This window comes from Paroedura picta, chromosome 1, assembly GCF_049243985.1.
Source record: "Paroedura picta isolate Pp20150507F chromosome 1, Ppicta_v3.0, whole genome shotgun sequence".
Classification (NCBI taxonomy): domain Eukaryota; kingdom Metazoa; phylum Chordata; class Lepidosauria; order Squamata; family Gekkonidae; genus Paroedura; species Paroedura picta.
The window spans coordinates 181,448,096-181,462,478 of NC_135369.1; the positions used below are offsets into that span (position 1 = coordinate 181,448,096).

At 50.0% G+C, this 14,383-nt stretch overlaps 1 protein-coding gene across 1 annotated transcript in view; it reads left to right on the plus strand.

Annotated features, from left to right (window-relative positions):
* Nucleotides 1–14,383, plus strand: part of SETDB2 (SET domain bifurcated histone lysine methyltransferase 2) — a 55,616-nt gene that overhangs the window by 2,930 nt on the left and 38,303 nt on the right. Inside the window, exons 5-9 of the mRNA XM_077314945.1 lie at nucleotides 1,771–2,334; nucleotides 3,719–3,838; nucleotides 8,104–8,273; nucleotides 11,639–11,852; nucleotides 13,599–13,698. Coding sequence (XP_077171060.1) covers nucleotides 1,771–2,334; nucleotides 3,719–3,838; nucleotides 8,104–8,273; nucleotides 11,639–11,852; nucleotides 13,599–13,698 — 1,168 coding nt within the window. The remainder of the gene's footprint in view (nucleotides 1–1,770; nucleotides 2,335–3,718; nucleotides 3,839–8,103; nucleotides 8,274–11,638; nucleotides 11,853–13,598; nucleotides 13,699–14,383) is intronic.

Genomic DNA, 14,383 nt, shown 5'->3' on the forward strand with positions numbered 1-14,383 from the left:
GTATGATTTCCCACTCCTCCACATGAAGCTTGCTGGGTGAACGTGGGCCAGTCACAGTTCTCTTAGCCCCACCTACTTAAAATCATAGAATCGTAGAGTTGGAAGGGACCTCCAGGGTTATCTAGTCCAACTCACAACTACCTGCCCACCCACAGTGACCCCAATTCCTTGCCCAGGTGATCCCTCCACCAAAAATCTCTTGGACTGGAAGAAATTCACCTACCATTCCACAGGGGCAATTAGCAATTCCCTGAGTATGCAAGGAAGGGCCACAAGAGACAAACACTGGCACATCCCTTCCTGCCCACCCACTCACAATCTGCCCAAGTTCATAAAAACAGCATTTCTGTCACATGACTATGTAGCTGCTGCTTGAAAACTTCCAAAGAAGGAGAACTCACCACCTCCCAAGGAAGCCTGCTCCACTGAGGAACCGTTCAACTGTCAGGAACGTCTTCCAGATGTTTAGCTGAAAAGTCTTTTGAATTAATTCCAACCCATTGGTTCTGGTCCGACCCTCCGGGGCAAGAGAGAACAACTCTGCTCCATCTTCTCTATGTCAGCCCTCCAAGTATTTGAAGATGGTTATCATATCCCCTCTTAGTTGTCTTCTCTCCAGGCTAAACAGACCAAGCTCCCCCAACCATTCCTCATGCGATTTGGTCTCCAAACCCCTTACCATCTTTGTAGTTCTCCTTTAGACATGGTCCAGTTTCTCTACATCTTTCTTCAGTTATGGTGCCCAAAACTGAACACAGTGCTCCAAGTGAAATCTAACCAGCATGGAGTAAAGTGGTAATATCACCTTGCATGATCTGAACACTATACTTCTTTTAATACAGTCCAAAATCTCATTTGCCTTTTTACCTACTGAGTCACAATCATAGAATCATAGAGTTGGAAGGGGCCATACAGGCCATCTATTCCAACCCCCATCTAGTCCAACAATGCTGACTTCAGTTCAGTGTCTGGCCTACTAAGACCCCCAAATCCTTTTCACACATACTACCGCCAAGACAAGTCTCACCCATCTTATTGTGATACATTTGATTTTCCCTACCTACATACAGAACTTTACATGTTTCACTATTAAAATTCATTTTATTCATTTTATTCGTGGGTGACCTTGGGCCAGTCACAGTTCTCTAAGAACTCTCTCAGCACCACCTCCCTCACAGGGTGTCTGTTGTGGGGAGAGAAAGGACTGGCAATTGAAAGTCAATTTGAGACTCTTTAGGGTAGAGAAAGTGGGCTATAAAACAACTACTTTTACCCATCACTAGGGGAGGATGTAATTAAGTGCCCTGGATGCTGTGATCCAGGTTATAATAGTCTTATAAGATAGATGCAGGATGTTATATTTTGTCAAAATGCTCAGTCAAGTATCACAATATCATATTAGCAACCTGATGTCCCTCGACTAACGTGGGGCGGTTTGGGAGGGGGGGGGGTTTAGTGGGGGTTAGTTAGTCCTCGCCTGTTGCCTAACGTTGATAACGTTGATAGTGTGGATTGGGTTTAATGGTTTTAACTATGGGTTTTATTGTAATTTTTCTCTTGTAAACCGCCATGAGCCTAAGGGAATGGCGGTATAAAAGTTTAATAATAATAATAACAACAACAACAACGCGTGTTCTTAATATGCACCCTGAAATGTGAGTGGAAGTGTCACTAAACCGAATTAGTAACTCCCATTTTTTTGTTTTTAAACACATCCAAACGGGTTTGCTGTTTGATGGAATGCTTTTTCAACTCTTGGCGTGAGTAAAGAAGGGCGCGAAAGGAGGTGGCATCTCCAAAGGGTACGGAAGACCCCGTTGGTGCAGCGGATGTGCCTTCCAGACTCCCCTTCCAGCTTCACGCCTGCTCCCGAGACTGTCTGGTCACAAGGCCCTGGAGCTCTTACAAAGGCGAGAACCCCCTGATTCTGCCCTTGCTGTGCCGGTTCGAGAGGAGGCACGCCAAAACAGACCTGCCCGCCAAGACGCTGGATGTGACCTACAGAGCGCCCTGCCGAAGGAGCCTGAGGAATTTCGAAGAGGTCCAGGATTACTTGCTCCAAACCGAGTGCGGATTTCTGCTTCTGGAGCACTTCTCTTTCAACACTTACGTCCAGGTGTTCCGAAACTTCCCGACCCGGAAAGGATTCGTGTCCGATTACGACATCAGCAAAGGGGCGGAGATGACACCCATTTCCTTTTGCAACGAGGTCGACCACGAACGGCTGCCTTACTTTAAGTATCGCAGGACTTCTTGGCCCCGCGGACTCTTCCTGAACAATTTCTCTAGCGCGTTTGATGTCTCCTGCAACTGCACGGATGGCTGCAGGGATGCGTAAGTTTTGAGAACATATCTAGTACTGTGAGGATCCTGAAGGGCAGGGGTAGTCAAACTGTGGCCCTCCAGATGTCCATGGACTACAATTCCCATGAGCCCCTGCCAGGGAACGCACTTTTACTGCATCGTCTTTTAAGATTTTGAATAGTTCAACTGAAATGCTGTCACCACCACTAGCTTTATTGTTGCTCATACTTCCTAAGGCCCATTTGACTTCACATTCCAGGATGTCTGGCTCCAGTTTGACTACCCCTGCTGAAGGGTTTTCTCTCAGGTGCACGTTCACTGATTACTGAAGCAAAATGGGATTTGTGTGTAGCCTCTTGACCAGAGATTTGCAGAATGCACTGTACATGAGGGCTGGCTCTTACAGTGTCCCTTGCTGTCATAATTGTTAACACCACTTTCTGGGGTGTACAAAGCTTTCTGGCCCTAGCAGAGCCAGCTTGGTGTAGTGGTTAAGAGTGGTAGCCTCTAATTTGGAGAACAGGCTATGATTCCCCTTTCCTCTGCATGCAGCCAGCTGGGTGAGCTTGGGCCAGTTAGTTCTCTCAGACCTCTCTCAGCCTCACCTCCCTCACCTCTGGGTATTGTGGGGAGAGGAAGGGAAGGCGATTGTAAGCCGCCTTGAGGCTCATGAAACCTGTTGGGTGACCTTGGGCCAGTCAGTTCTCTCAGAGCTCTCTCAGCTCCACCTACCCCACAGGGTGTCTGTTGTGCGGAGAGGTAGGCAATTGTAAGCCACTTTGACACTCCTTCGGGTAGTAAAAAGCAGGGTACAAATAACAGCTCTTCTGATGACCAGAACACCATTAGCAGCCATTGCATTTGATGGTTCTTGGTTTTATATAAGGAGCAGAAATTGCTGCTGCTAGGGTGGAGTCCCACAAGCAGATCTTTTAAAATTTAACTTTAAAATACCTCATCCTGTTTTAGGTGCTTCTTGCCTTCCTCCTCCTTATCCTATCCCTCCATCAGCATGCTTGTCTAACCTCCTAGCAGAGAGACATGGGGGGCAACCCTCAGCAAAGCCAGCATTCAGGGGATGAAGAGGACAGCCACCTTCTCATCACTGGCTGAGCAGTCTGCTTGGAGGCACCCCTAGGTTTGCAGCACAGCTTTCCTGCACAAAAGAAAGGGAGGAATGTGATCTAGTATGACACGTGACCTTCATTAGCACTGCCTGAGAAAGTAATGGGGTGTAAATGTTCTGTGCACGTGTCCCGAAAATAAGTATCTGGAAAAGTGGTTAAGCAAAAGTGTGCTCAGGTCCCTCTGGAATTAATTGAAACCCCTTCCCCCTGCTCCTCCAAATATCCAGGGAACAAGAGGACTTTAGTTCATATCCTTATTTCTGCCAGACCTCCTGTGTGCTTTCTAGGACAAAATGTGCCTGCCGGATTCTGACTCAGAGGAGCTGCAGTGAAACCTCTGCCTCTCCAGGAAAGGAAACCTCGTGTGGATACAAGCATAAGAGGCTGGACGGGCCCGTCTCCAGTGGGTGAGGAACTCTCCTTTTAAAAAAGACAACGTTCAGGTCATAGAAGCCTACTCTGTTGTATCCTGAGTTCAACAGTGTCTTGTTTTAGATATTTATTATTGTTTTATTACTGACTAGAAATATAGCCCGCTGTATAAGGGAGACAGCGGGCGCTAGGCACTGACAGTTTGTTGTGTCCCGCTGCGACGACTCTCCGCGGTGGCTCCCTCCCTGTGGCGTTGTGTGTAAGCGGCGGAGGCGGGGGAGGCAGGGAGGGCCTGGCAGCCGCGCTCAGCGCGACTGCAGGGGTCTTCGTCAGGCCGCCGGGCCCGCTCGCCTCCCCCGCAGCCACCTGGCCGCCGCCGAGCAGGATTCCTTTGTTCGGGGCAGCCACCAGGCGAGCCCAGGCGCAGAGCAGCTGCCGTGATACAATAGTAGGCCCAATACAGCGGGCGCAAGCGGGCAGGCAGGTGGGGGTGGGAGGGCCTCCCTACCCCAGCCCTCCCACCCCTGCCCCCCCGAGGGCCTGGACTCCTCCTGGGAAGCCTCCCCCCCCCTCTGAAGCCAGGGCTTCATCCAGGGGAAAGGAGCAGGGCCGGTGCATTGGAGACGCGGCGGGCCTGCTGCTTTCCCCAGAACGAAGCCTTTCCACACACCCCCACCTGAGGCCGCGGCTTCATTCCGGGGAAAGGAAACTTTCCCGCCCCGCCCCCAGCCGAGGCCGTGGCATCGTCCCGGGGCCATCGGCGCTGCCTCATGGGCGGGAAAGGAGCAGGGCCACCGCGTCGAAGATGCAGCGTCCCTGCACCTTTCCCACGGCCTCTCCCCCCGGACAAGACAGCCCTGCTCCTTTCCCGCAGATTCCGTCAGGCGACTCACCTACGGAGAAGGGTCTTCTTCCCGTGGCAACTCCCCGGGCGGTCGAGGTGAGGACATCACACTCTTTGCGGCTCCTGATTGGCCCCTCTGAGTTTTTATCCTGGACAGGGCCCGCCCCTTTCTCCTCCCCTTTAGCCCTTAGCATTTTATTTAGACTGCTCCATAGGAGCAGTTTAAAGATTTGATTTGGATGACCGCTGCTCTCAGAAACTGGCTCGCGGCGGTTCACAATATTTCAATACAAATACAGTACATTAAAATTCCCCATTAAAACCCCAAAACCAGAACCTTCTCCCTCAATTGCCCTCCACCTCTTTAGAGTGACATCAGCATGCTGGGCACTCTTCCTGGTCCCTGCTCCTGGGCGGTGGGCGAGGATTGCCATAAAAGTGGCGGTTTTAGGGGGAGTTTTCCTCTGAGTTCTGAAAGCCTGAAGCAGGGGCAGAAGCCACACCAATATGGGTCCCGTGGCCCTAGCAGGCCCTACCAGGGAAAGTCAACCTGTGGTCCTCCAGATGTTCATGGACTACAATTCCCATGAGCCCCTGCAAGCAATCGCTGGCAGGGGCTCATGGGAATTGTGGTCCAGGAACATCTGGAGGACCACAGGTTGACTACCCCTGCTGTAACCAACTGAGTCCAAGGGTGCAGCTGTTTCTTGGAAACACTGGCCAGATGTTAGAAGTTCCAGCAGGGGTTTGCTGCTGGTTAGCTTCTGTTCCCCGCTCATTCAGAAGAGAAGTTCCAACAGGGGTTTGCTGCTGGTTGGCTTCTGTTCCCCGCTCATTCAGAAGAGAAGTTCCAGCAGGGGTTTGCTGCTGGTTGGCTTCTGTTCCCCGCTCATTCAGAAGAGAAGTTCCAGCAGGGGTTTGCTGCTGGTTGGCTTCTGTTCCCCGCTCACTCAGAAGAGAAGTTCCAGCAGGGGTTTGCTGCTGGTTGGCTTCTGTTCCCCGCTCACTCAGAAGAGAAGTTCCAGCAGGGATGTGTTGCTGGTTGGCTTCTGTTCCCCGCTCACTCAGAAGAGAAGTTCCAGCAGGGGTTTGCTGCTGGTTGGCTTCTGTTCCCCGCTCACTCAGAAGAGAAGTTCCAGCAGGGGTTTGCTGCTGGTTGGCTTCTGTTCCCCGCTCACTCAGAAGAGAAGTTCCAGCAGGGATGTGTTGCTGGTTGGCTTCTGTTCCCCGCTCACTCAGAAGAGAAGTTCCAGCAGGGGTTTGCTGCTGGTTGGCTTCTGTTCCCCGCTCACTCAGAAGAGAAGTTCCAGCAGGGGTTTGCTGCTGGTTGGCTTCTGTTCCCCGCTCACTCAGAAGAGAAGTTCCAGCAGGGATGTGTTGCTGGTTGGCTTCTGTTCCCCGCTCACTCAGAAGAGAAGTTCCAGCAGGGGTTTGCTGCTGGTTGGCTTCTGTTCCCCGCTCACTCAGAAGAGAAGTTCCAGCAGGGGTTTGCTGCTGGTTGGCTTCTGTTCCCCGCTCACTCAGAAGAGAAGTTCCAGCAGGGATGTGTTGCTGGTTGGCTTCTGTTCCCCGCTCACTCAGAAGAGAAGTTCCAGCAGGGGTTTGCTGCTGGTTGGCTTCTGTTCCCCGCTCACTCAGAATAGAAGTTCCAGCAGGGGTTTGCTGCTGGTTGGCTTCTGTTCCCCGCTCACTCAGAAGAGAAGTTCCAGCAGGGGTTTGCTGCTGGTTGGCTTCTGTTCCCCGCTCACTCAGAAGAGAAGTTCCAGCAGGGATGTGTTGCTGGTTGGCTTCTGTTCCCCGCTCACTCAGAAGAGAAGTTCCAGCAGGGGTTTGCTGCTGGTTGGCTTCTGTTCCCCGCTCACTCAGAAGAGAAGTTCCAGCAGGGGTTTGCTGCTGGTTGGCTTCTGTTCCCCGCTCACTCAGAAGAGAAGTTCCAGCAGGGATGTGTTGCTGGTTGGCTTCTGTTCCCCGCTCACTCAGAAGAGAAGTTCCAGCAGGGGTTTGCTGCTGGTTGGCTTCTGTTCCCCGCTCACTCAGAATAGAAGTTCCAGCAGGGGTTTGCTGCTGGTTGGCTTCTGTTCCCCGCTCACTCAGAAGAGAAGTTCCAGCAGGGGTTTGCTGCTGGTTGGCTTCTGTTCCCCGCTCCAGGGAGTCCTTCCTTCTCACGAGGTGGCCAAAGAATTTGAGTTTCATCTTCAGGATCTGGCCTTCTAAGGAGCGGTCAGGGCTGATCTCCTCTAGGACTGACCCGTTTGTTCGCCTAGGGACTCCCAAGGAGAGGAATAGAGAAGGCCAAATATTCATTGGTAACATTTGACAGGTATTGAAACAGTGTGTTTTCAGAGAGGAAGGAAGAATGATAGAAACAGGGTCAAGTGTTGTGAATGGAATGTATGGTATCTCTTGTAGAGCAATAGGGATGCCACCCTCCAGGGGGCCCCTGGGACCCCCCGGCTTTATAGCTCACCTCCAGTAATGGAGCTCAGTTCCCCTGGAGAAAATGGAAGGTGGGCTCCATAGCATGATACTCCACTGAGGCCCCTCCTTACTCCCAATCTCACCCACTCCCAGCTCCACCCCCAAAGCCTCCAGGTCTTTCCCTATACAACAAGCATGGCTCACCCACCCCTGCTCCATATTTTTAGGAAAATTTGATCATGAGAAGGCAGGCCCCAGGCTTGTAAGGATTAGAGAGGGAGCCATGTCTCGAGTTCATTGATGCCCAGCCTTTGTCTTCAGCAGGTGCCCAGAGTAGCTTCCATCATTTCGCTTTCTTCCGTTTTATCCCCGCAACCATCTTCATGATGTTGGTTAGGCTGAAAGGCTGCGACTGGCCCAAGATCACCCAGCAGGCTTTCATGGCACAGCTGAGATTTGAACCTGGGACTCCCCGTCCGCCTCCGGGCGTTTGGTCCACATGTTTTTTGTGGCCTCCGGCATTGCTTGTTGGGAGGTGAGGGAGCCAAGTGCCGGTATGGCCTTTCTCTGAAACAATTATGGATGTGTTAGGCTGATCCTGCATTGAGCCAGGAGGTTGGACTGGATGGTGTTTACCTGTTCTCTGATTCTCTAACAGGGGTATGTTGTTTGTTCAGGCCCCTTCTCACTCTGTGATTCTGTAACGGGTGCATTGTATGTTCATGCCCCTTCTAAGTCTATGATACTGGAGTGGGTTATGTTGCATGTTATTATTATTAGATTTATTACCAGCCACTCCCAGACAAGCTGGCTCCTGGCGGGTTACATACAAAATGCGCATAATAACACAATCTCCAATTAAACCCCCGATTAGGTAAAGGTAAAGGTATCCCCTATGCAAGCACCGAGTCATGTCTGACCCTTGGGGTGATGCCCTCTAGCGTTTTTCAGAAGAGAAGTTCCAGCAGGGGTTTGCTGCTGGTTGGCTTCTGTTCCCCGCTCACTCAGAATGGCGCACCTCCTCTTTTTCTGTGCCAGGATCTACGAATGCAACTTGTCCTGCAGCTGTGACAAGATGATGTGCCAGAACAGAGTTGTCCAGCATGGCCTTCAGGTTCGGTTGCAAGTCTTCAACACGGAGAAGAAGGGCTGGGGCGTGCGTTGCCTTGACGACATCGACAGGGGGACCTTCGTTTGCACATATGCTGGTATGGCCAAGAGCTGCCCTGAAAGGGTCCCCGGGAGCTGGGATAGGAAACATCCAAGGGAAGTGACCTTGGCTTAGGCCCAAAGGGTGGGGAACAGAATGGAGTTTTCAGCAGGGGATCCTTGCTGATCCTTCTCAAGATCCCCCCCGACACCAAAATCCACTCGTGAAGATCAGGAAGTCCTTGGGAACAACTTGGGATCTAGTGAGGAAGTAAAGGGAAAACCTGTAAAATTTGCTTCCCTGACTTTACTTGTGGGGAGAGGAATGGGAAGGTGACTGTAAGCTGCTTTGAGCCTCCTTTGGGTAAGGAAAAGCGGCATATAAGAACCAACTCTTCGTCTTCTTCTTCTTCTTCTTCTTCGTCTTCGTCTTCTTCTTCGTCTTCTTCTTCCCAACTTAGTCCTAAACAGAATACAGATGCAGAGACGGGTACGGGTGGGTTTTGCACGGAGTCCCTTCTACAGCCATTCCCAAAGGCATCCAATCTTCAGGAGCTACTTTTGAGGATGAGGTGATTGGTAATGTTGGGTCATAAAAATTAGAAACCAGAAGCTGCTAAATTAGAAACCAGAAACCAGACCACGGTGGAGACGCATCAAACGGTTGTTTGTTATTGAGTTCTGTGGTTGTATCACCCTGTTTGTTACTGTTGTTGTTGAATACTTTTGCTTATTACACTGTTTGACACAAGTTTTTTTTTACTGTTATGTTAGTTCTATACTAGATGTTTATTCTACTGTACCATATGAGAGTATGTAAATCACCCTGAGCCGGAAGGGAGGACGGTATATAAATATAATAATAAATAAAAATAATAGCATAACGATTGCTGTAAAGGAAAGGGCAGAGCCATCTTGTGACTCTTCCAGCACTGGATAAACTCTGTCCACTTTTTAGTTTGTTTTGTTGACACCCAGTTTGCATTCTAACAGAATCATCTTTTTATTTCTGACAGACTTTTTGTGGGTGGGGGGTTCTCTAAAGTTGGTGTTTCTTTCACTTTTGCTTTCATGTGAATTCTGGCAGATTTTTTAAACAGACTCGTCCATGTGGATTTTGATGCTGTCCAGCAATCAAAGGAGGAGGTGATTAGATATCTTTTGACAGAACATTCATATTTATAATTGCTTAAGGAGAATGCAGAGGGGAGGAATTGTTGTTATTAGTTGCAAAGTCGTGTCCGACCCATCGCGACCCCATGGACAATGATCCTCTAGGCCTTCCTGTCCTCTACCATTCCCCAGAGTCCATTTAAGCTCGCACCGACTGCTTCAGTGACTCCATCCAGCCACCTCATTCTCTGTCGTCCCCTTCTTCTTTTGCCCTCAGTCGCTCCCAGCATTAGGCTCTTCTCCAGGGAGTCCTTCCTTCTCACGAGGTGGCCAAAGAATTTGAGTTTCATCTTCAGGATCTGGCCTTCTAAGGAGCGGTCAGGGCTGATCTCCTCTAGGACTGACCCGTTTGTTCGCCTAGGGACTCCCAAGGAGAGGAATAGAGAAGGCCAAATATTCATTGGTAACATTTGACAGGTATTGAAACAGTGTGTTTTCAGAGAGGAAGGAAGAATGATAGAAACAGGGTCAAGTGTTGTGAATGGAATGTATGGTATCTCTTGTAGAGCAATAGGGATGCCACCCTCCAGGGGGCCCCTGGGACCCCCCGGCTTTATAGCTCACCTCCAGTAATGGAGCTCAGTTCCCCTGGAGAAAATGGAAGGTGGGCTCCATAGCATGATACTCCACTGAGGCCCCTCCTTACTCCCAATCTCACCCACTCCCAGCTCCACCCCCAAAGCCTCCAGGTCTTTCCCTATACAACAAGCATGGCTCACCCACCCCTGCTCCATATTTTTAGGAAAATTTGATCATGAGAAGGCAGGCCCCAGGCTTGTAAGGATTAGAGAGGGAGCCATGTCTCGAGTTCATTGATGCCCAGCCTTTGTCTTCAGCAGGTGCCCAGAGTAGCTTCCATCATTTCGCTTTCTTCCGTTTTATCCCCGCAACCATCTTCATGATGTTGGTTAGGCTGAAAGGCTGCGACTGGCCCAAGATCACCCAGCAGGCTTTCATGGCACAGCTGAGATTTGAACCTGGGACTCCCCGTCCGCCTCCGGGCGTTTGGTCCACATGTTTTTTGTGGCCTCCGGCATTGCTTGTTGGGAGGTGAGGGAGCCAAGTGCCGGTATGGCCTTTCTCTGAAACAATTATGGATGTGTTAGGCTGATCCTGCATTGAGCCAGGAGGTTGGACTGGATGGTGTTTACCTGTTCTCTGATTCTCTAACAGGGGTATGTTGTTTGTTCAGGCCCCTTCTCACTCTGTGATTCTGTAACGGGTGCATTGTATGTTCATGCCCCTTCTAAGTCTATGATACTGGAGTGGGTTATGTTGCATGTTATTATTATTAGATTTATTACCAGCTACTCCCAGACAAGCTGGCTCCTGGCGGGTTACATACAAAATGCGCATAATAACACAATCTCCAATTAAACCCCCGATTAGGTAAAGGTAAAGGTATCCCCTATGCAAGCACCGAGTCATGTCTGACCCTTGGGGTGATGCCCTCTAGCGTTTTTCATGGCAGACTCAAAACAGGGTGGTTTGCCAGTGCCTTCCCCAGTCATTACCGTTTACCCCCCAGCAAGCTGGGTACTCATTTTACCGACCTCGGAAGGATGGAAGGCTGAGTCGACCTTGAGCCGGCTGCTGGAATCGAACTCCGAGCCTCATGGGCAGAGCTTTCAGACGGCTGCCTTACCACTCTGCGCCACAAGAGGCTCTTAAACCCCCCATTAAAACCCCATAAAATTAGAGAAAAATATAAAAACCATATAGCGGAAATAATAACACATTATCTAACAGCCCCCATTAACAGCCGGGGTGGCTGAAATGGGGTGTGACATCGACCATACCAATGGGCCAGCGTGGAGGCATATATTCCAGGGGGGAGCCCCTTCTGACCTTCTCCTAGCACTAGCCCTGACCTCAACCATAGACCTGGTGGAAGAGCTCCATTTTGCAGGCCCTGCGGAAAGCCGAAAGCTCTCCCATGCCTCTTCTAATTCTTATGATTCTATAACAGGGGTACGTTGTATGTTGGTGTCCCATGCCCCTTCTAAACATTATGAATCTATAAGTGGGGTACAGTACGTGTTCATAGTCTGACGAAGGGTGCTTGCACTCGAAAGCTCACGCCTTGATTAAATCTTTGTTGGTCTTAAAGGTGCTACTGGACTCTGGTTTTATAGGGCTTTTTCTGTTGCACACAAACCTTCCGCCGAACCTGCTTTCGGAAGTGGTATCTAGACTGCTGTATCTCACTGTGTGAGAGGTGGCGGCCCTAAACACTTTGCTTTCCTTCCAGGCAGACTGATGACCAGAGCAGAATCCAGGCAGGTCAAAGTCGGGAGCCACGAAGCCAAGGAGGAAGACCCGGAGCAGGGTGACGGAAGCCATGCCTCGCCTTCAAAGAAGAGAAAAGTGGATTTGGCGTGTTCTGACTCGGAGATCGAATTTGTCCAAACCAGCCAAGACAGCGGCGAACCTTTGCCGGTAGAAGCAGCGAGCCAACCCAATGTGTAAGTGGCAACGTCATGGGCTCTGCTCCTTTGTCCACAGTGACCCAGGAGATTCAGTTTCTTCCCAGGGCCAATAAAACTCAGAGGCATTAGAGCAGGGGTAGTCAAACTGCGGCCCTCCGGATGTCCATGGACTACAATTCCCAGGAGCCCCTGCCAGCAAATGCTGGCAGGGGCTCCTGGGAATTGTAGTCCATGGACATCTGGAGGGCCGCAGTTTGACTACCCCTGGATTAGAGGCAGGTGAAAGAGGTGAACAGCCTGTAGGGCCAATAACAGAGGCACGGCGAAGAACATGGCAGCGTAGGCCACTGACAGGTTCCGATGCCTTTAGCAAGAGCGTGTTCCTCAGTTCCATTTGCATCGCGCCTTGAGACAGGAGGCCGGGCTCCTTCAGCTTGTCCAACACCTGAGGCTGTAATCCAACAGGTGAAGACCTGTCAGCTGTAACACAAGCAAATGAAATGATTTTCAGGCTGGCGATGGCAAATAACAGTTTTTTTCCCACTATAACCAATTCCTCAAATTTCCAAAACATCAAAACGAACTGCTAGGTATTTTTTCATTTTCGGTGTCTTTGTCAGTGATGTAAGATGCTCTTTAATCGTTAACAAATGCATCCTCTTTAAATGAATTCCTATCATATATCAGAAGGGTATGACCTTAATCATATGGCAATCCTATGTGGTTCAGTCTCCAAATGTTTCTATGGTATCCACCATACCGAGGCCAACACCCAAGGCTGGGCAGAAACCTCACCGGGCAGAATTCCTGCTGCATAGTTCCATCCTGGATGGAACTACACAGAAGGTATTCTTCTGCCAAGGTCACAACGCAGTGACTTTAGGCCCTTTCCCAATTACAAAGAGGTCCCACTGGTGTCGAAAGAACTTGCACGGAGGCTGATGCAAAGCCCGCGAGGCGCCTCCACCATCACCACTACCAGCGGTCCGCATAACGAGCAATTACGAAGCAAGCACAAGCTGAGGTCTCCCCAGAGGGGGTGTGATCTCTTTGGCTTGGAAGCAAGCAGCGTTCTCTTTCTTGAACCACCATGCAGGAAAACCTAATTGCTGGGCGTTTCTCCCGACATGACAAGGCCCCTCTCCCTCTTTTATTGGTCGTCGCGGAAGTTAGGTTTGGGCTTCTGGATGTTTTCTTTAAAGTATGTATGTTGCCATAATGATTAAATAAAATGTTGGCTCGCTTTATAATGTGCGCGGGAAAGAATGCCCCTTTGAAGCCGGTGCCTGCTGCAGGGTAAACAGGGCTGCTCTGGAGGCCCCACACTTCCCCAAAGAATCTCTGATCACACACGTGAATCTGCCTTGCACTGAATCAGGCCTTTGGTTCATCAAGGTTGGTATTGTCTACTTAGCAATTTGCGGCCTCAGACGGAGGTCTTTCAGATCACCGGCAACCAGGTCCTTGTTACTGGAGATGCCCAGAGTCGAACCTGGGGCTTTCTGTGATCCAAGCAGATGTTCTGCCACTGAGCCACAGCCCTGTGGATGGCCCACCTCTCTGGCAGCGTAGCAGTTGTTTGGGAGTCAAGCTCTTGAGAGGTTGAGGAGCTTTCCAGAACCTGCATCCCCCTTGGGACAGCCTCGATCAAAGACTTGAAGCATCAACCTGCTGCTGAATTCCAACAAATGCTCTGTAAATGATCCGACCTTGTTTTTAAATTGTAATGCCAACTTGGTTGCTTTGCATTTTGTAAAAGCTCCGTTTTTCATTTCCCATCAGAATTCAGACTTATAAATATAACGACCGGAATTGGAGTAACGAAGGTATAAAACGACCCCAAACCCGAACGTCCATTCTTCAGAGTCACCGAAGGAAACTGGTAAATAACCCGGAAGGTGTTTACAGCTTGAATTGTGGGGTTTCATTTGGATTTCAGTGTTCGTTTCTAGCTTCCAGAAATGTCCTGCGTGAAGTCGCATTTTGAGGGGGTGCAGCTTGGTTTGTTGCTAGCTCAAAGAAAAGTTGCGCCATTTACAGAGTGACAGAAGACAGTGCAGTAAAGACAGAACGGTACATCCCAGGAATGGTGTGAGACAACCGGAATACACCAGTTAAAGACCAGTGAAACACAAGAAGTGTAGTGCATTCCATTTAGAGAGCCAGCATCCAGATTTCACAATTAGAGGATGCTGAGCTAGAAAGGACAATATGCAGCATAGATTCAGGTGGCTAGCCGTGTTGGTCTGAAGCCGTAGGACAAAGTTTGAGTCCAGGGTCAACTTTAAGACCAACAAGGTTTCATTTCAGGTGTGTATACCCCAGATACAATAAACTGATTGAGTGATTGAACATTGTCACTCTTAAAGGTGCCACTGAACTCAAACTTTGTTCCATAAACAGAAAGAAGAGAGAAGAGCTGGGGGTTTTGTACCTGCTTTTTACTTATCCAAAGGAGTCTCAAAGCGGCTTACAGTCGCCTACCCTTCCTCTCCCCACAACAGACATTCTTTGAGGTAGGTGAGGCCGAGAGAGCTCTGAGAGAATTGTGACTGGCCCAAGGTCAC